Source organism: Orcinus orca, chromosome 3, assembly GCF_937001465.1.
Source record: "Orcinus orca chromosome 3, mOrcOrc1.1, whole genome shotgun sequence".
In the NCBI taxonomy this organism is placed as follows: domain Eukaryota; kingdom Metazoa; phylum Chordata; class Mammalia; order Artiodactyla; family Delphinidae; genus Orcinus; species Orcinus orca.
Window position 1 is genome coordinate 97,113,645 of NC_064561.1, and position 21,341 is coordinate 97,134,985.

The window sequence follows — 21,341 nt, forward strand, 5'->3', positions numbered from 1 at the left end:
GTGAGCAGCCGGGCGCCCGCGCCCCCGCCCCGAGCGCGCCGCTGCCGCGGCTCCGCCCCCTCCCCGAGCAGGTCGCGCGCTCCTGCGGCTCCGAGCTGTGTCGCGGGCGCGCGCGCCGCCAGCGGAGCCGCAGTTAAAATGGTCCGAGCCGGACCCCGCGTTCCCCCTGCAGCCGTACTGACTGACTGAGCCGGCAGGCTCGCTCCCTCCGTCGCGTCCCCAAAGCTCGCGCCCATCGTTCTCCCGGCTTCCCGGGGCAAAGCATGTAGCCCCCATCCGGCGCCAGGCCGGCCCGCAGCTGACGCCCACCCCCCCCACCGTCGCGTGTGTGCCCGTGTGTGCGTGTGTGTGCGCAAGGCGGGCGACCCCGCCGCCCGCCGCGGGCCCGAGGCCCAGCCAGAGAGGGGCCTGCCTCGCTGCCGGGAGCCCGGCTGTCCGGGCCTCCCTACTTCTCTATCCCGGTCCCCCTCTTCGGGGCCTTCTATATGGGCCACCTTCTCTCGAAGGAGCCGCGTAACCGCCCAAGCCAGAAGAGGCCTCGCTGTTGCAGCTGGTGCCGCCGCCGCCGCCCTCTCCTCAGGCTGCCCCGCCGGACCCCGGCCAAGGCGCCCCCCCAGCCGGCGGCGCCCCGGAGCCGGGACTGCTTCTTCCGCGGGCCCTGCATGCTCTGCTTCATCGTGCACAGCCCCGGCGCGCCCGCCCCCGCCGGCCCAGAGGAGGAGCCGCCGCTCTCGCCGCCGCCGCCGCGGGACGGGGCCTACGCCGCGGCCGCCTCCTCGCAGCACCTGGCGCGGCGCTACGCGGCCCTGGCCGCCGAGGACTGCGCCGCCGCCGCCCGCCGCTTCCTGCTATCCTCGGCCGCCGCCGCCGCCGCCGCCGCTGCTTCGGCCTCGTCGCCCGCCTCCTGCTGCAAAGAGCTGGGGCTGGCCGCGGCAGCCGCCTGGGAACAGCAGGGCCGGAGCCTCTTCTTGGCCAGCCTGGGGCCCGTGCGCTTCCTGGGGCCGCCTGCCGCCGTGCAGCTCTTCCGGGGGCCGCCGCCGCCGGCCGAGCCCCCCACGCCTCCCGAGATGGTGTGCAAGCGGAAGGGGGCCGGGGTCCCCGCCTGCACCCCCTGTAAGCAGCCCCGCTGTGGCGGGGGGGCCTGCGGCGGCGGCGGCGGCAGCGGAGGAGGAGGAGGACCTGCGGGGGGAGGCGCCTCGCCGCCGCGGCCCCCCGACGCCGGCTGCTGCCAGGGCCCAGAGCAGCCACCGCAGCCTCTCTGCTCCCAGCGCTCCTCTCCCACTTCGGAAGGTGCCCCCACAGAGGCCGGTGGGAACGCCGTCCGAGCGGGGGGCACCGCCCCCTCGCCCGCCCAGCAGCACCACGAATGCGGCGACGCGGACTGTCAGGAGACCCCCGAAAATCCGTGCGACTGTCATAGGGAGCCATCCCCCGAAACCCCAGACATCAATCAGCTGCCGCCATCCATCCTGCTCAAGGTGGGTCAGGGCGAGTGGCGCGGGGATGCGCGCTGTCCCCCAACCCCGGCCCCCGCCTCGGAGGTTTTCTCTCTCCTCCCTCTAAGCACGGAGGAGGGGGTTCCCTGACAGCTGGAGACGTCCGAAGGGGAGATTGGGAAGCCAATGGGGAGGATGCCTATGGCATATTATTGAAGTAGAAAAACTTGGAGTCTACTAAATGTCTTTTAATAGCTTGGGTCTGTTGCGCATAATTCAGGGTTCATCTATTATTAGATTCCCAGCCCAGTGGTTTAGAAACTATTCGTAAGTTTTGTATGAAATATTGTTTTATCACTTGAGCAGTTTACACTGACTGGGTGAAGACTTTGTATATTAGTGTTTGAAAGTCTTCAAACAGTATTTTCAGGTTTGATAGCTGCTAGTTGATGTCAAAAACAGTTAATTTTATTGATCATTTACCATGATCAGGCACTGTGCCAGAGCTTTATAGACATAATATCTCATTTAATCCTTCAGTTAACGTTGTGAGAGAAATATTGTTAACATCCTTACTTTATACAAGAAGAAACTGATATTTCAGTGCCATGTGCCTACAGTAGTAAGTCAGGCAGAAGTGGTCTTTGCGCCTAGCTTACAGTCTAGTGGGGCTTGAAGAGGTTGAATGACTTGCCCAAGGTCACACACAGACAGTAAGGGGCAGATCTGGGGAATTTAGGCCTGCCTGACTTGAAAACCCTTTTATTTATGCTGTGTTGTATTACCTTTGTACTTTTAACCCTTACATAAAAGCATACAGATTACCAGAAGGTAAGGACAAATGTATTTTTTGTTGGGGGATAGATGAGTGGGGGAAGAGGTAGGTGTCTTGTGGGAGCCTTGTCTCGCAACTACTAAGTAAAATTTGCAATTTTGTCAATGCTAGTGCTAGTCACGTAGTTATGTGATAGTTTGTAGTAAGCTATTATTTTCTGTCTTCTCTCCCACCCCCACATCTGCAGCTTTCTGAAGCTTAATAAATATAAACCCGGTTACTCAGTGTGGATGATATTTAAGACTAGATAGAAAAACCTAGATAAGAATTTGGCTACTTTTATTGTTACTGAAGTAAGTGTCGTCAATTATAATTGTTGACAGTATAATTATATACTGTCAACAATATACTTTGATTAGACTTTTTGCATATTTGTAATCCTGTGTGTTTGGGTCTGTTTTATTGTGATATTAATATTTTTGTAAATAATATAGCAAAGGAGTGGGAAAGCTTACCTTTTCCTTGTGTCCAAATGTAATTGTTTAATTTACAGAGGTGTATTTTTGGAGGAGTAATCGCCACCTCTGTATGTTCAGGGTGTGCATTTTAGGGCGGAGGAAACATTCTTGAACCTTTTAAATTAGTGGATGACATGGACAAATTAAATATCAACGAATACTTGGTATAGAGGTTTGATTGCTGTCTTGTTTGGTAAGTAAGACTGTTTAAAAACAAAACAAAAACCAGGTACTTCCCACTTTCTACCTAAACCATTATTATTTCATGAAATAGAGACTATTAATACAAAAACAAAAGAAAGAAAAAAAAGGTGGTAGGACATGATTTCATAATAAAGAGACTTATATAGAATAAGTTTATTTCATTTGCTACATTGTTCTTTTCCACATTTTTGCTAGGGACTGTTGAAAACCTGATCTAAGGGACATTTGGGGAAATTACTCATTGGACTTACCTATTGTGTTGGAGTATTTAGACATGTTATATAGATTTCCATTACTTGTATTAGAAACTTGGATAAAGATACTCTGTGTGGTTTTCATGGTCCTGGTGGTATTCAGCACAGAGTGAGTCAGACTGTCTGGAATGAATTGAAATCGAAGTTTTTTAGTGTTTACCAACCGAAGTAGAACTTTTGGGGATAAGACTTTGGGGGGCAGAGGCTCTGGTGACACAGATAGTGTTCATTGCTCTATCTTCTCCCCTAAGTACAGTGCCTGGCATTTAATAGCACTCAGTAAATATTGATGAACAAGTGAATGACCAGGTTTTTAGGAAGTCTGGGCTGAGACTCTGGGTGAATATGCCATGCCAGTAAGGGAAGTCTCTAAGGAGTGTTTCTATCCTGAGTTGTTGTTTTGAGCCACAGTAGAGCCATTGGATGGTGAAGAGTTTCTGGCTCTGTTTAGGCGTGGAGAAGAGAAGACTTAGGGAGCTATGACAATTTTCTTTACAGTACCAGAGAGTTGTTGCATAGAGAGGCACAAATCCATTATCCCCATTAGAAAGTATGTCCTACTCCCCTGATAATGGGCGATAACTTCTATAATTGTATTGCTGCGGCCTTTGTACCAGAAGTTACTACAGTTGTAGAAAAGGGGGATGTGGAGGGGAGAGAGTTTGGGAGAGAGACGTGAGGAAATGTGATTCAAAGATGTTTTTAGGGAAGTTGACTCAAACTACCATACTTGCTCAGTTTTTTCCAGGTATGGCAACAGCAAAAGAAAACTAAATTCTTTCTACTGTGGTTCATAGGCAGATTTTTTGGCCCAATATCAATAGGGCTTTTTCTTTTTCAATTTTACTTTTATGTAAGTAGTATTACTTGCTTTAAAATATTCAAATAATGCCCGTAAAGCAAAAGGTGGCCTTGGTTCACCCCCTACTCTCCTATCTAGTTTTCTCTCCAGAGGTCACTAACCACGGTTATCAGTTTAGATTTTTCTTCTAGACTTGTACTGTGGAGTACAGTAGCCGCTAGCCACATGTTGCTATTTAAATTTAAAGTAGTTAAAATGAAATAAAATTTAAAATTCAGTTTCTTAGTCACAGTAGCTGCATTTCAGGGATCAGTAGTCATGCGTGGCTGGCAGCTACTGTACTGGACTGTGCAGTTCCAGAATATTTTTTTCTTTGTAGAGAGCCCTGTGTAAAACTTCATAGCCTTTCGTAAATGGCATCAAAATGTACATGTTCTGCAATTGTTTTCATTAACAGTATGATTTGGAGGGTTTTTTTTAATTAGTGAGTATATGGTTTCCTTCATTCTTTTTAACTGTTGTATAGTATCCCATAGTATTATGCCATACTATATTTATTTCAGTATGGTATAATTGGATGTTTTCAATTTATTACTATTGTAAACAATGCTAATAGATGTTTTCTATGCACATGTGGTCATTTTTCTAGGGTAGATTTCAAGAAGTGGAATTTCAGGGTTGAAGAATGTGATTCTCTGAAAATTTAAAAAGTCCTTTCTAACTGTAGGAGCTCTGTAAAGATGAAATGAATTTTTTCTTAAAATGGTGAACTTCATTGGAAATCATAGTTATGTAACTTCAGGAAGAGACCTTTGAGGTCATCTTGTCACTCCCTACTTCTTATGCATGAAGAAACAGGCCTGTAGAAGTGATATGGCTTACCCCAAGACATTTCAGATAGTGAATGGCAGACCCTGGGCTAGAACCCAGCTCAGTGTTTCCAGGTTTAGAGATCTTTTCAACATATGGTGTAAAAGGGCTTAAATAGTCTTCTCTCAGAAATTTATGAAAGAGATTCCTGAACTAGGGAGTGGGGGGAAGCTTACACCAGCCAACATCTAACCATTATGAATCAGAGGCTAATTTTATAATTGGGTCTGTAAGGTTGAATTGTGTCTTTAAATATTAGAAATTTGAGAAGCAGGGACTGGCTCTTCAAAGGTCAACTGTGGGAATAGCATTTTCTAAAGTACTTAAGCCTGTTACATATGATCTTGGACTGGTAAATGGATTGTTTTGGATCACATAAGCTAGCTTCAGTCTTTGCTACCTGTTGCCTTTATTACTTTAAGCAACCTTACCTACTGATATCACAATTATATTTTTATATAGTGGATCCACTATAACAGTTTTACCAAATGATAGCAATGGAATATTTTTCTTTAAGTAGTAGCTATTTGAGTAACTGGGTATTTTGAATCTATATTTAAATTTTAGAGGCTTTGTATGGTATATATTTATATATCTTGCTCTCTGTCAGCAGACTGTTTCTTTCCAAAGGAAACCAGGTGAGAGACCCAAAATCTATCACCATCATTAGAAAACCACTTCACCATGAATGCATCTCTGATAATGTATCAGTAGTTGTTAAATTTGTATTCTTATAGCTTTATTATGAACAGGTTGCTTTAGTGATCAAGGAAGAGTTTTATAAGAGAGGTGTGCTTTGGAGGAAAGCTTATGTATCTGATCTATTTTTTTCAAATATGAAAACAAGGATAAAAGCAATGACAATGGGAGTTGAAGAAAAAAAGTGATGCGACTTTTTAAAGCTTTGAATGTAGATTACTAGTGGGTAAGAGGAGCTAAGTTACATGTAGCGTTTCATGAGTGCTTTGACTTAAGGCTCCAGTACCAGATAAATTCTAGAAAGTATGGCTCTGGAGTTCTAGGGATGGTTTAGCCAGTGCTAAAATGGAGTGTCCTTAGGAAGTCAGGTTCAAGATTGTTCTTTGCTGGAGAATGCCTAGTAATCTTGGATAATTTAATCAAATCAGGCTACCAAAAGGTGAGATTTTTTTTCTTCTCATTTTGAGAAGCCTATACGTTTTGGTGCCTTGTAAAGAGTAGCTGTCAAGGGGAGTAACCTTAAGCTGTTCTTTACCAACGTAAGATACCAGGTTGTATAAATGATAGGGAATGTAAGGGAAGATATGTGAAGGCAAATATGGAAGCATTTAATATTAAAATAATAGTTTCTTAAAAAGTTACTTACCTTTGGTTAAATATCCTGTTTTATGCTTATCAAGAATCTTGAAGCAACAAACATATATTGTCCAGCACTGGGAAATACAGCCATTATTTTGTAATGACTTTAAATGGAGTATAACTGTAAAAATATTGAATCACTGTGTTGTACACCTGAAACTAATATAATATTGTGAATCAACTATACTTCAATTAGAAATAAAGAATCTTGCCCAAGTCTTGGCCAATTTGGTGTTCAAGTGATGTGGTAAGGGCATTCATGTGGTGGAAGAAGCTAGCAACAGTGATGGGAGATTGGTTACATACATACATACATGCATGCATTCCCTCGCTCTGCCCTCTGAGAGGATCTTTGAGCAGCAATACGCAAGACAGTGAGTACACTTAGTGTCCAGATCTTAGCTTCTAAATATCATTCTCTGCTAAAAGGAATCAGTGTTCCTTGGAGAAATGACTGATTCCAGGACTGGGACAAGTAAAGCACAAGATGAGCTTGGAATATTTTGAGCCAGAATGCAAGGAAGTGCTCAGAGAATAATGGAGATATGTCAAAAGAACACATTATTTCAGTGTCTCCTCCCAAAATACTTAAAAAAAAGTCTTGTTTTATTGAATTTTGTGACTGGCTTTCGAATAAAACTTATTCTTGTGTAAATATCTGACTTTGCTATAGACTAACACTCTATGTAGTAACAGTTGGGGGTTTTATTAGTTTGCTGTGCTTTAAATTTGAATGATTAAATTGTGAGAAATTATTTTACAGATTAGGAAATAGTTTTAGAATCTGTGACTTCCCTATGGCTGTACGGTTAGAAAAATACCAGAAAGGGAATTCCCTGGAGGTCCAGTGGTTAGGACTCACCGCTTTCACTGCCGGGGCCCAGGTTCAATCCTGGGTCGGAGAACTAAGATCCCCGCAAGCCCCGTGTGGCCAAAAAAAAAAAAAAAGTACCAGAAATATGTTTTGTGTCTCTGTTTTTCTAAATGGTGCTTTATTCAACAGACTGTTTAGTAAATTTTACTTTCAAGCTTTTGGCAAGCAATATAAGTAGAATATTTAAGAAAGAGGCAAGATATGGTGTACATAGGAAAAAAATTGAAAAGGCCAAAAAAGTTAAACTGACATAGAGAAGATAGTCAATATAAAATAGCTACACAGATTTACTTCTTATATTTCTATAACTTGCATACAGTCTGCATGCTCATAAGCCTTAACTCCTTTTTGTAGTAATATCTGATAGCACATAAGATCTCTTCATCAAGAAATGAAATGGCCAAATGTAGGTGTTGGCATGGTTGATTTTTAAGTACTGTAAAGGTCTGTGGGATATGGATGACCAAATGTTAAGCAGTGATACGTTCTCTGGAAGTTTTTTTAGTCTGAAGTATCTTCTGATACCTTATGTCAATGCCTCAGTCAAAAATAGAATCTTCAAGTTTTAGAAATATTTGGATATTGGCCTGGTAGTGATTAGTTCAGATTATATCAGTAATATGGCTTGTACATTTTCTGGTAATTAATAGCTTAGTTGCATTGTCCAGATCTGCCAGTAAAGATCAAGAATATTAAGCATGTTTTCAACCCAGGTCCTGACTAGAAGTCATTGTTGTTTCCCAATATCCATTCGCCTTATATTCTTTTTAGTAACAGTACCCATCGTGTTCTAGTTAGGCACATGATTACCTAACAAGAGACTTTCTTAGCCTCTCACATAGGGGTGGCTATGTGACTAAATATTGGATAATAGAATGTGAGTGGAAGCAATGTATATGACTTCCAGATCACACTATAAAAGGCAGCTGCTTGTCCTTTGCTTCCTCTTCCCTTTTCCAGGGCTAGACCACCTGTATTAAAAGAATAACCCATTTTCAACCCTATAAATTAGGGCAGTGATGAAAGAGCAACAAGATATAAGATGATAGATCCCTCGATCTAATACAGCGTTAGAGTACCTACTTGGCTTGGACTTCTGTCACGCTCAAGACATTGCTAACAGGCCTGTGTTAAAGTAAGCAATTTCCTGGCTTGATGCAAGTGCCATTTCAGTTTTTTCATTGTCATTTTTTCCTCTTTCTTATTTAGCAAAAATGTTCCAGGCCAGTCCTTTACAGACCTATGTTCTCTTTCTTCAAAGCAACCTTTGAAATGTTCTTTCTCTTGAATCTCAGATGATCCAAAGATAATTCAGAAACGCCTTTGACCATATAATCTTGAAACCAGTGAATAAATCTCATGTCTTAGTGTCTCCCACAGAAACCTAGGTACATGTGCACAGATGTTTGTTAAATGAGTTAAGAAAATAGCATGGTGCATAGTAGTTTTTTTCTGAGGAGTTAGGATAGGGGCAAGATAGCATTTTAATGACAGAAAAAAAAGTGGGAATATTTAAACACGTGTTAGTTAATTATTTCTGTTTAACAAATTATGCAGTTTAAAACCACAAACATTTATTATCTCATATTTTCTGTGGGTTAGAATCCCTTTGTGGCTTAGCTGGGTCCTTCTGATCCAAGGTCTCTTATGAGGTTATATTCAGGTGTTTGTTGGGGCTACTCGACTGGGACTTGAGAATTTTCACCCAAGCTTACTTGCATGGTTTTTGGCAGGCCTCAGGTCCTTACTGGCCGTTGGCCAGATGCTTAAGTTCCTTGCCATGCCATTTGGGCTTCTCCATAGGGCTAATCACATAGAGCAACAGAGTCAAGAACACTCAAAATGGAAGCCACAGTTTTCTTAATCTAATCTCTTCTGCCATACTCTGTTAATTAGAAGTGAGTCAGTAAATCCAGCTTACCCTCAAGAGGAGAGAATTACATAGGTGTAAATACCAGCAGGTGGGGTCATTGAGGGCCATTTTGTAGGTTGCCTACCACAAGGCATATGCAAAGATCTATTAAATATGCATTGGTATTTTAGCTGAGTATTTTGCCTTTTTACTTTTATCCATCTTTGCTGGTACTGGTTTTATCTTTACTCACTTATTAATTTCCTTTCACCTGAATAAATAAGACCCATCTAGATCTATCTAGATTAGTCAATTTTGTGTTAATGATAACAATCCTCTCACTTTTACAAAGGAGAAAACTAAGGTTCAAAGAAGGTACGATCAAAAGTCGGACATATTTTAAACAAGGTGTTTCTTGGTTCCAGTGACTATGTTCCACGAATCTTCTCTTTGTTAAGGGACAAATTAGCCCTTTAAAGCCATGTAGTCCTTTAACCTTAAACAAATGATCTAGTCTCTCTAAATCTCTCTAAATTCTCTCATCTATAAAATGAGGGGAACAAGCATTAAAAATATCCACCAGAGAGGGACTTCAGCTTTGGCTGCATGAAGAGTTTGGTGAATCCTCTCCACAAACACAAAACAAATATATATAAATTTTATATATTTATACATATATATATATATAAATTTTATATATATGTGTGTGTGTGTATATATATATATATATATATATATATATATATATATATATATATATATATATATAAAATAACTGGGAAGAATTGCCCAAAACTATTTGGGCTTTGGAAATTGACCAAAAGCACACAACAAAATGAGACACATTTATTCTTAGGAAAACTACTAGAGCTTCAGGTAAGAATAGTGGAGGTCTACACCACACTTGAATGAGGCCCCTACTGTACCCTCGAACCCCAGTACGTTTGGCAAGAATCAGGAGTTTGGAAAACCAGCAGCCTAGGTGTCTTAAGAGGGTAACTTAGTTTGGGGCAATAAGTAACAACCTGTGTTTGTCAACTAAAAGTGATGAACTTGTTAGGAAAAAAATGGTGAAAGCCTACATATTTGCAAGTCTCATGTTGTGGTGCCAGTTGGGATGAGTGGGGGATGAGCTAGGAGTTTAACAGGCAGACCTTGGAAAAGAGAGAACCATAAAGGGATAGTAAGCTCTTAACATATCCTTGGCTTACTCTGAAACTATGCATATGTGCAGGGGAGACTTGAGAGTATCTAGCAGAAAGCAAGGGCTAAAGCAGACTTGAGTATAAGCCTTGAATATGCTTTTCCCATCCCACGCACAGATTGGAGAGCAGACTTGAGATGTTTGAGCATATCTTTGCCCAAATAACGAGCTGGAAACTAAGCAATTTAGACACAGGTTGACCTCCCTAGGAAGCCAGGCTAAAAACAAATATGAATAAGAATTAAAACTTGAGCAGAGACATTCAAACTTCAGGGGACTCATATCCTACCATTTAAGGCCAGGGAGATTAAAGTTGAAAAACAATTCTGAAAAGTAAATCAAATTTCAGAGTTGCTACAATATGTTATCTAAAATGTCTGGTTTTGAATGAAAAATTGAGACATGTAAAGAGACAGAAAAAAATGGAACCTATACTGAGAGAAAAGAAAGCAGTTAATAGAAACTGAGTAGGCACAGATATTAGACTTAGCAGATAAAAACTTTAAACTGCTATTATAAACATGTTAAAAGAATGGAAGGAAACATGATTTAAATTATAGAAGAATATGATAACATTGATCCAACAAATGGGAAATCTCAGTATGAAGAAGTGGAAAGTATAAAAAAGTATTCTTTGATGCTGTTGCAAATAGAAGTGCTTTCTTATTTCATTTCTGATTTGTTCATTGCTAGTATACAGAAATATTTGCTTATTAGCTCTAAATTTTTGTATGTATTTTTTTTTTCTGTATATAAGATCATGATATCTGTGACTATGGAACATTTTAATTCTTCCTTTCTAACCTGGATGCCTTTTATTTCTTTTCCTTACATAATTGCCCAGGCCAGAATCTCCAATACGATGTTGCATAGGAGTGGAGATGGTAGAAATCTTTTTCTTGTTCCTCATCTCAGGGGAAAACATTCAGTCTTTCACTATTAGGTATAATGATAATTGTGGAACTTTTATAGATGCCATCTATCACATTAAGGAAGTTTCCTTTTATTCCTAGTTTTCTGAGTATTTTTTGTCAAGAAAGGGTATTGGAGTTTGTCAAATGCTTTTTCTGCATTAATTGAGTTGGTTGGGTTTTTTAAACCTTCATTTTATTAATATGGTTAAATGGATTAATATGTTAAATGGATTTAATTTTGCATGTTGAACCATCTTTGCATTCCTGGGATAGATCCCACTTGGCCATGGTGTATGATCCTTTTAATATGCTGCTGGATTCAGTTTGCTAATACAGTTGACCCTTGAACAACATGGATTTGAACTGTGCAGGTTTTCTTACATGCAGATTTCTTTTCAAGAGTAAATAATGTAGTACTACATGATGCTTGGTTGGTTGAATCCATGGGTGAGGAACCGCATATAGGGAGGGCCAACCAAAAGTGATACTTGGGTTTTCGACTGCATTGAGGGTCAGCACCCCAAACCTCTGCATTGTTCAAGGGTCAAATGTATTTTGTTAGGATTGTTTGCATTTAAATTCATAAGGAACGTTGGTCTATAGTTTTCTTGTGATGTTGATCTATAGTTTTCTTGTGATGTTTTTGGCTTTGGTATGAGGGTAATGCTAACCTCATAGAATGAATTAGCAAGGGTTCCCTCATGCTCCAATTTTGGGAAGAATTTAAGAAGAATTTATATTTGTTCTTCTTTAAATATATCACTATTGAGGCCATCTGGTCCTTGGTCTTTCTTTGTTATAAGTTTTTAGATTACTGATTTAATATTTCTACTTGTTATAGGTCTATTCAAATTTTCTATTTCTTCTGAGTCAGTTTTTTGTAGTTTTTATGTTTCTAGAAGTTTGTCTGTTTCCTTTAGGTTATCTAATTTGTTGGCATACAGTGTTCATAATATTCTCTTATAATTCTGTTTTTGTAAGGCTGGTAATAATGTCTCTATTTATTCATGATTTTAGTAATTTGAGTGTTTGCTTTTTTCCCCCTCTCTTGGTTGTGTTCTTAGCTTCTCCCATATCATACTTCCTCTTTAGGACAGTCCATAACAATGACTCTTTTAATAACGGCCACTTGTACTTAAGATGGTTTTCTGTTTTTAAAGTTGATTTTTCATGGCTGGAAAGGCGGCCACCCCCTTGCCTGTTGTGCCCCCTCGCCCTTCACACAACGCACTTTCATAGGGAACCTGGTGCTAAACCATTCGTAGATGACCTGCTTCTGGGTCAGGGTGTCTTACATAGCAGAGCAGCTCCCTCACTGCGATCTATTTAAAGTCAGCCCTCGACAGAAAGGATAAATTAAAAAAAAAAAAAGGGGTAATTTTTTCTAACTGATGAAGACCTTTTCACTGCCTTTAAAATTTTTAGCGCATATTATGTGGTTCCTTTTTTATTCACAGATATTTTCCAATTTATCCCTGGATGAGCGTTGCCTTTCTGCATCATTGGTTTGCAAGTACTGGCGTGACCTTTGTTTAGATTTCCAGTTTTGGAAGCAGCTGGATCTTAGTAGTCGTCAGCAGGTATGGATTCTAATTCTAAAGAAACACTCAGGTTGACCTATTCAAAAAATATCTTTTTCCTCCTCAGAAATCACTTCTTTCACACTGTTTTTCAAGATAGTTCAAATGACTGTAATCTATAATTCTGTGCTTTAGTAATTTTTTTTCAAATTCAAGTTGAAGCTAGGTTCCTATGATGAAGAATACATTTTTTAGTTTGGATTGGTAATTTTGGGTTGGTTCTTAATCCTCTTTGTCTTAGTCCTCTTCATCCCCCCCCCCCCAGTTTTTACTACCTTTAAAAAGAGTTAATAAACTTTTCATTTTTTGGAGGGGTCATTTTACGAATATTAGTTTAATAGTAGAAAATAAGGCAAACATTTATATAGTGCTGCTGATGTGCCACGTACATACTGTTCAGTGAGCTTTATATGTGTTCATTTGATCAACCATCTTATGAGTTGATACTATCATTATCCCTATTAATTTATTATTATTATACTTTTCATAACAGTATACTTATAATGTTATTTTGTGTGAAGAAATGGAATAAGATAACTCATTTTGTTTTAATTTTCATTTTGATGAATTTTCTAATCCTCCCCATTGCCCGACTGCCAATATGTTTATATGGTGGCATAAATTAGGAAAGAAGGTAGTTAATAGTGCTTATTACAAATAATTTGTTGGACTTGTTAAATTCTTCCCTTAAACTTGGTTTTCAGTGCTTGGCATTGGAAACATAAAAAAGGTATCCAATAAGAATAGGATTTTATTAGACTACTAAACCTGCTCTAAATCCTTCCATGATATTGTTAGTGATGTGCTGCTAAATGTTTAACAGCTGGCTTTCAAAAACAAATGAGCAAAGAAAAAGCCCTGATTTGTTATATTTTCCAGTTTTTGTTGTACAAATATTTTCACCATGACCCATTTCAAGCTACCAATGTGATGTCACTGAATGTAGTGATATGACTGACTTTGAAAGTGGTATATACTATAGACTTTTGTGATTTGGTACAAGCCAGCTCCAACACTGGTAGCATTTGTGTGTGTTTATAGGCACATGTACTTTAAACAAAATAAGCAAGTTCCTGAGCATTTGTGTATGAGTTTTCTTTTTGTTTTACTGCCTCATTGGTAAGAGGTTAAGACAGTTATAGAATTAGTCGTTTACCTGTCCAGGTTCATGAAATTTGTGTCCAGGGGGAATGGTGAATATTTAGTTAGTTGTGGCTGGTACAGTGGAGAGAGGTAACGTGAAGTAATCCATTGGCTCTTTACTTCATTAGTCTTGGTTGTCTGAGCTATTTGTTACAAACTCAGACTAAGAAGAGCTTTTCCCCTCTCCTGGTAGTTAGATCTGGAGGTGAAAAAAGAAAAAAAAAAAAAAAAGAGAGGTATGCTGTTTCCAACAAGCGTAAACAAAGGTATTTTCAACCTTGGCTCTTAACTCCTTGTATCCTTCAACACTCCAATTCTTTCCTTTATCCTTTCTTTTTTTTTTTAAAAAAATTTATTTATTTATTTATTTTTGGCTGCGTTGGGTCTTCGTTGCTGTGTGTGGGCTTTCTCTAGTTGTGGTGGCCGGGGGCTACTCTTCATTGCAGTGCATGGGCTTCTCGTTGTTGCAGTGGCTTCTCTTGTTGCGGAGCACGGGCTCTAGGTGCGCGGGCTTCAGTAGTGGCACGCGGGCTCAGTAGTTGTGGCTCGTGGGCTCTAGAGTGCAGGCTCAGTAGTTGTGGTGCATGGGCTTAGTTGCTCTGTGGCATGTGGGATCTTCCCAGACGAGGGCTCAAACCTGTGTCCCCTGCATTGATGGGTGGATACTTAACCACTGCGCCACCAGGGAAGCCCTTCTTTTTCCTTTCTAAATTTCATCATGTGCATTTTCTCTCATCATTATTTTTGCACAAAAGATTTGAATAATGTTAACTCTGTTTTCTTTTTTTGGAAATATGATTGGGCAGGGAATGTGTAGAGGTTGGTTTTTAAAATTTGTTTAAAGAATTGAGATGGCCATATGAATTTTTCAGCAGATGAATTTTAAGGTTACTTACAGGTAGCTTTGAGTCTTCCGAGAAAAACTTTTTTTTTTTTTTTTTGCGGTACACGGGCCTCTCACTGTTGTGGCCTCTCCCGTTGCGGAGCACAGGCTCCGGACGCGCAGGCTCAGCAGCCATGGCTCACGGACCCAGCCGCTCTGCGGCATGTGGGATCTTCCCGGACTGGGGCACAAACCCGTGTCCCCTGCATCGGCAGGCGGACTCTCAACCACTGCGCCACCAGGGAAGCCCGAGAAAAACTTTTTTTTAATGGACTTTTCTATGAAGTCTTCAGTGTGCTGAAACCCAAAATGATATATTGTCTAAGCTATGGATTTAGTTATATGTAATGTATTCTGATAAAAGTAGTAAAACAATTGAAATGTATATACTTTGGTAGGTATTATCTCATAATAAGTGTGAAAAGTCAAGAGTCATACATCATGATGGCTGATATATACTATTTGTTGGGTTAAAAACAGAACCAACTCCAAATCTCAATACAGTTTTGTTTGTGGGGAGTTTTTGGTGAGTTTGAAAGTTTAAAGTATGTTTTCCTAATAAGGATAGATTTTTAGGTGTTTAATGAAAACTAACACATACATTATCACTTGGTGTTTTCTGACACCAAATCTGTGTTTTTTTCCATTCTGACAACAAATTCTCTGACACCAAATGCGTGTCCAACAATTCAGTTCAATTATGACACTAACTCCTGGAGTTAGTGCAGACCTCACAGGTTAAGGGCTCAGTCCCATAAGACTGTCTCCACTTCATATGCCAGTCACAAGTCCTAGGAGCCACCTGTACTTTAGACTGACCAGCTGTAAATTCGGAAGTTCCCCCAACCCTCTCCTTAGGTGTGATAATTTGCTAGAATGATCACAACTCAGGAAAATACTATGTTCACTGATTTATTATAGAGGATGTAAACCAGGACCAGCCAAATGGAAAATACGCATAGGGCAAGGTATGGGGGGAGAGAGTTTGGAGCTTCTATATTGTTTACATTCACATTGACCTCCCAGCACTTTGATGTATTCACCAACCCAGAAGCCCTTCAAATCTCAGTGTTCAAGAGTTTTTATAATCCAGTCTCCAGCTCCCCTTCCCTCCCAGGAAATCGGAGGATGGGGCTGAAAGTTTCCACCCTCTAATCACATGGTGTTTGGTCTTTCTGGTGACCAGCCCCCATCCTGAAGCTATCTAGGGGCCCCAACTTAAGTCATTTCATTAGTATAAACTCAGGCATGGTAAAAGGGGCTTGTTAAAAATAACAAAAGACATTCCTATCACTCAGGAAATTCCTAGAACTTTAGGAGCTCTGTTCCAGGAACTGGAGACAAAGACCAAATATATTTTTTTATTATACCACAGTTCTTATTATGCTTTAATATTAAGTAAGAAGGGTTTCTTTTGATTGTGGTTTTCATGCTATAATCTAATTATTATATTGGGGAGAATTTAATAAAAGAATAGAATGTAAGTTTCTACTTTTAGCAGATTTTTAAATTTATTGCTTTTCTTCTCTCTCATAGGTCACTGATGAATTATTGGAAAAAATTGCATCAAGAAGTCAAAATATAATTGAAATCAACATTTCTGATTGTCGCAGTATGTCTGATACTGGCGTGTGTGTTCTAGCATTTAAGTGTCCTGGACTTCTTAGGTATACAGCCTACAGGTGTAAACAGCTTTCTGACACCTCTATTATTGCGGTTGCTTCTCACTGTCCTTTACTTCAGAAAGTTCATGTAGGCAACCAGGACAAACTTACTGATGAAGGACTCAAACAGGTAAATTTTAGCATCTATAAAATGGTTTTACTCGTATTAACTCAACATGTTTTCTTGCAGCAACACTTTGAAAGATTGCTATGTTGTAGCAACATACATAGCAACATACATATTGTAATGTTCAGAGACTAAAATAAGTCATCCTTTTTATGTATCTATGAATATTTGGGTTAGTGAACTAGAGTTCCATGGCTGTAATTGATAAATTAACTTTTTTGTGTTTTTTAATAAGTGCCTGAACTTCTTTGACCAGCCATTTTATTAATTTATTCCTTTGTTACTTAAATTTTATGCGAAATTTTGCTTTAGGTAACTACAGTATGCAGTTTGGGTCAGCATGAGGTTTTAAAAATTAACTTTTAATTCCTCTTTTATGTTACTAGATGACATGCTTACATGTTTTAAAATATCTTTTAAATGGAAGTCCAAGTTAAGGAGTATAAAATGAAGAAAAAGATGGTAATTACCTATATTAGGTACAATAATTGGATTAAATATAGTATCATGTGTATTTTCTGGTTGATTCACTTTCTTTGGAAATGGTATTTAAGGTTTCTTGTCTCAGAGTGGATATTGAATGGATTCTATGTGCCAGTCCCTGAATTTGTGAATATTTTGAATATTTAGTAATGTTCCCTCTATTGTACTAGGCACTTTTTGTAGTTTTTATTTAACCTTTGAAATAACTTTGTGGAAATAGTTGATTTAAACTCATTTTGTAAAGGGAGAGATTAAGGCTTAGAGAGATTAAGAAACTTGCCTAATGTGTAGTAGACAGTGGACCTGGGATTTGAAGCTTGGATTCTCCAAAGCCCTACCGCCCTACAGTCTTTCCGTTTTTTCCATGCCAATAGACTGTACTCTTCTAGACCTTGAATAAAGGAGCCTGTTCCATGAGGGCAGAGGCTATGCACATGTACCACTCTACCCACAGTGCCCTTGGCAAACATTTGTTGAAAGAAAGAATTAATAATTCCACTCAAGAACTTTGTCAGAACTATTTTTTAAATTTAGAATTGAGATGTAGTCCTAATAGTTCCCAGGAAAAGCAGAGTATCAGTAAAGTCCTAGACTTAAGTCTGATATGAGACGAAGTCAGAAATAATATGAAGATCCCTAAATTTATTGATTTATTTAAATATTTATTTATTTATTTGGCTGTGCTGGGTCTTAATTGCAGCACATGGGATCTTCATTGCCACGTGTGAGATCTTTGTTGCGGCATGCAGGATCTTTTTAGTTGCAGCATGCAGGATCTTTTTAATTGCAGCATGTGGGATCTTTTAGTTGTGGCATGCAGGCTCTTAGTTGCCGCATGTGGGATCTAGTTCCCTGACCAGGGATCAAACCCGGGCCCCCTGCATTGGGAGCGCGGAGTCTTAACCACTGGACCGTGAGGGAAGTCCCTGAAGATCCCTAAATTTAAACACTGCATATGAATTAACTGAAAGCTCAGTATTAGAAGAAATTTGGAATGACTATCCTAAATAGTACTAGGTGTGTCAATCCAATTTATGTGTTAAGAATCCTGCAATTTATAAGGGAGCCTATTTTGTCTGCACAGGCTAATTGTGCAACAACAGTCTTACCTGTTGTAATATTTGTCCTGATCTATTTCTGCTATGTACAGGATTATTCACTAACAAAGCATTTTATGAAGTTCTTAAGTCTGTTAAAACAAATTAATCTTTGAGGTAAATTATAAATTTTATAGACATGGCGTGATTTTTTTGTGACGGAAATTTCCCAGCAAGTTATACTTCACAATGAAACATTTTAAAAAGTCTATGTATTTATTAAGAAATGGATTAAATTTGCTATATATTTAAATCTGATATAACACAAATAGGTACCAGTTGACCAGAGTGCCAAGGGTGTTCCTTGTAAAAATAAGGTCATATTTATGGTTGAAATAGAGGGAAACTAAAAAGTTCTTTAAGGAACAAGACAATATGCCAGTTAAGTATTATGAATTTATCTAATATTTACAGCTTTGAGACTAATTATGTAAATCTTCCCTAGAATGTGAGGTATTTTGGAACCCATTAATTTATGATAGATTAGATGTTTGCTTCAGATTTTTATGGTTTCTGAATTATGAATTAGTTATATATGAAGTAATAATCTGATAAAAGGTAGTAAAATAAATCGTTTTCATTCTAAGTAATTTTTAAAAGTAATTGCATATGAACTTCATTGCAGTACAATGAGTAATCCTTTCCTATGCTTAAGATGGTGCTGTGGTAGGGTGTGTCCTCTTTTAGCCTCTTTCTTCTGTTGGGATAGTGTTACGGTATAGTAGAAAGAGAATGGCTTTCATATATACACAAAATAGAAGTAAAACTTTTATGAAGTAATATATAGCCTTATGAATAGTGCAATTGATATTTTCTATTCTGTACTATTATGTTAAATAAATGTTGATCTTGATCCACTCAGTAAATTAATTTCATGACCCAGTGATATTTGATAAGCCCTGATGTGGACTACATTATACTTTTAGTGAATTAACAACTTAAAAATGTATAATAAAGTTTCAAAAGGCCTAGTATGGAGCTTTCATAATTGATTAATTTTCCTGGTATTTTTTTCTCTTTTACTCTTAAACATAGCAGTTGATTGAATTGTTGCTTCTGTAGAGCAAGTTGAAAGGTTTGGAAAGCATGGACAGAGAACTAAAGGAATTCAAGAAAATGATGCATGAACAAAATGAGAATAGCAATAAAGAGCTAGAAAGTATAAAAAGGAATGAAATAGGAATTTTGGTGCTGAAAAGTATAATTACTGATATAAAAAATTTAGTAGAAGGATTTAGCATCAAATGTGAGCAGGCAGAAGAAAGACTCAGTGAACCTGAATAGGACAAATGAAATGATCATGTCTGAGGAGCAGAAAGAAGAAAGAATGAAGGAAAGTGAACAGAGTCTAAGGGACCTGTGGGATACCATAAAGTGAAGGGAGAGTGAAAGAGGCAGAAAGAGTATTTTAAGAAATGATATGGCCCAAACTGTTCAAATTTTGTGAAAGACATGAATCTATACATCCAAGAAACTCAGTGAATTCCAAGCAGGATGATTTCAAAGGGACCTACATTAAAACACATAATAGTCTAATTTTCAAAAGCTAGAGCCAAAGAGAATCTTGAAAGCAACAGAGAAGTGATTCATAGCATACAAGGGATCCTCAGTAGGATTAACAACTGATTTCTCATCAGAAACCATGGAAGCCAGAAAGCAGTTGGCTAACATATTTAAAGTGTTGAAGAAACAATGTCAACCAAGAACTCTGTATCTGGCAAAACTGTTCTCCAAGAGTAAATGTGACATTAAGATATTCCCAGGTAAACAAAAATTGAGGAAGTTCATTTGTAGACTTGCCTTACAAGAAGTGGTAAAGAGAGTTCTTCAGGCTGAAATAAAAAGACACTAGATAGTAACTGAAAGCCATAGGAAGAAAAAAAGAATGCGAGTATAAGTAACCACATAGGTAAATGTAAAAGATAGATTTATTGTATTTTTGGTTTTTAACTATTTTTTTCTATATGATTTAAAAGGCACACGTATAGAACAGTATTTATAAATCTTTGTTAATGGGCACATAATGTATCATCTGTGGTAATAACCATATAAAGTAGGAGGGATAGAGATGTACAGGAATAGGGTGTATACTATTGAAACCAACATGGTAATATTCAAATAAGGTTATTATAAGTTTCAGATGTTAATTGTAATCTCCATGATAACCATTAAGAAAATAAATATATACATGAAAGTAATAAGAAGAGAATCAAATGGTACACTGCATAAAATCTGCCAAATACAAAAAGTGCAGTAATGGAGGAACTGAGGAACAACAATAAAAAAAGTATGAAACATACAGTAAATGAATAGCTAAATGGTGGAAATAAATCATTCTTTATCAGTACTTTAAATATAAATAGATTAAATTCTCTAAAAGGCAAAGATTGGCAGCATAAAAAAAAATCGTGCATATAAAGTCTAAAAGAGACTCATTTCAGTTACAGACACAATGAGGTTGAAAGTAAAAGAATGGGAAAAGATATTCCACTCAAATACTAATAACCAAACAGAGCTAGAGTGGCTATACAGATGGTCCCCAGCTTATGATGGTTCAACTTAAAATTTTTCGACTTTATGCTGGTGTGAAAGCCATATGCATTCAGTAGAAACTGTACTTCAGATTTTAAATTTTCATCTTTTCCCAGACTGGCAATATGTGGTATGACACTCTCTTACGATGCTGGACAGTAGCAGTGAGCTGCAGCTCCCAGTCAGCCACACAATCATGAGGGTAAACAACTGATACACTTATAACCATTCTGTACCCATACAACTGTTCTCTTTTTCAATTTCAGTGAAATTACATAAATACTCAACACTTTATTGTAAAACAGGCTTCATGTTAGACGGTTTTGCTCAACTATAGGCTAATGTAAGTGTTCTGAGCCCATTTAAGGTATGCTAGGCTCAGCTATGATGTTCAGTGGGTTAAGTGTATTAATGCATTTTTGACTTACGATATTTTCAATTTACGATGGGTTTATCAGGATGTAAGCCCATTGTAAATTGAGGAAGATCTGTATTATAACCAGAAAAAAAATCAATTTTAAGTGAAAAAAGGTTGCAGGAAACAATGAAGGTCATTATGTATTGATAAAAGTTTCAATTAATCAGGAAGATATAGCAATTATAAACATATATGACTCAAACAACACAGCCCCTAAATATATGAAGCAAAAATGGAAAGACTTGAAGGGAGGAAAAGACAGTTTTACATTAGTAGTTGGAGACTTTAATAATCTACTTTCGGTAATGGAGAGAACAACCAGAAAAGATCAACAAGAAACTAGAGTACTTGAACAATGCTGTATGCCAGTTAT

The 21,341-nt window shown here is 38.7% G+C and overlaps 1 protein-coding gene across 7 annotated transcripts in view; it reads left to right on the forward strand.

Moving 5' to 3' along the window:
- Positions 1-349: 349 nt before the first annotated feature.
- The window catches only part of FBXL17 (F-box and leucine rich repeat protein 17), a 476,179-nt gene continuing 455,187 nt past the window's right edge, over positions 350-21,341 (forward strand). For 4 of the 7 annotated variants that reach the window (XM_033423739.2, XM_033423741.2, XM_033423743.2 and 1 more), the window contains exons 1-3: positions 351-1,478; positions 12,499-12,621; positions 16,184-16,441. In XM_033423739.2, the coding sequence (XP_033279630.1) occupies positions 486-1,478; positions 12,499-12,621; positions 16,184-16,441 (1,374 nt within the window). In that variant the 5' untranslated portion in view covers positions 351-485. Of the gene's footprint in view, positions 1,479-12,498; positions 12,622-16,183; positions 16,442-21,341 lie in introns of all 7 variants that reach the window. The other 3 variants (XM_033423742.2, XM_004267437.4, XM_033423738.2) reach the window with 3 other exon arrangements.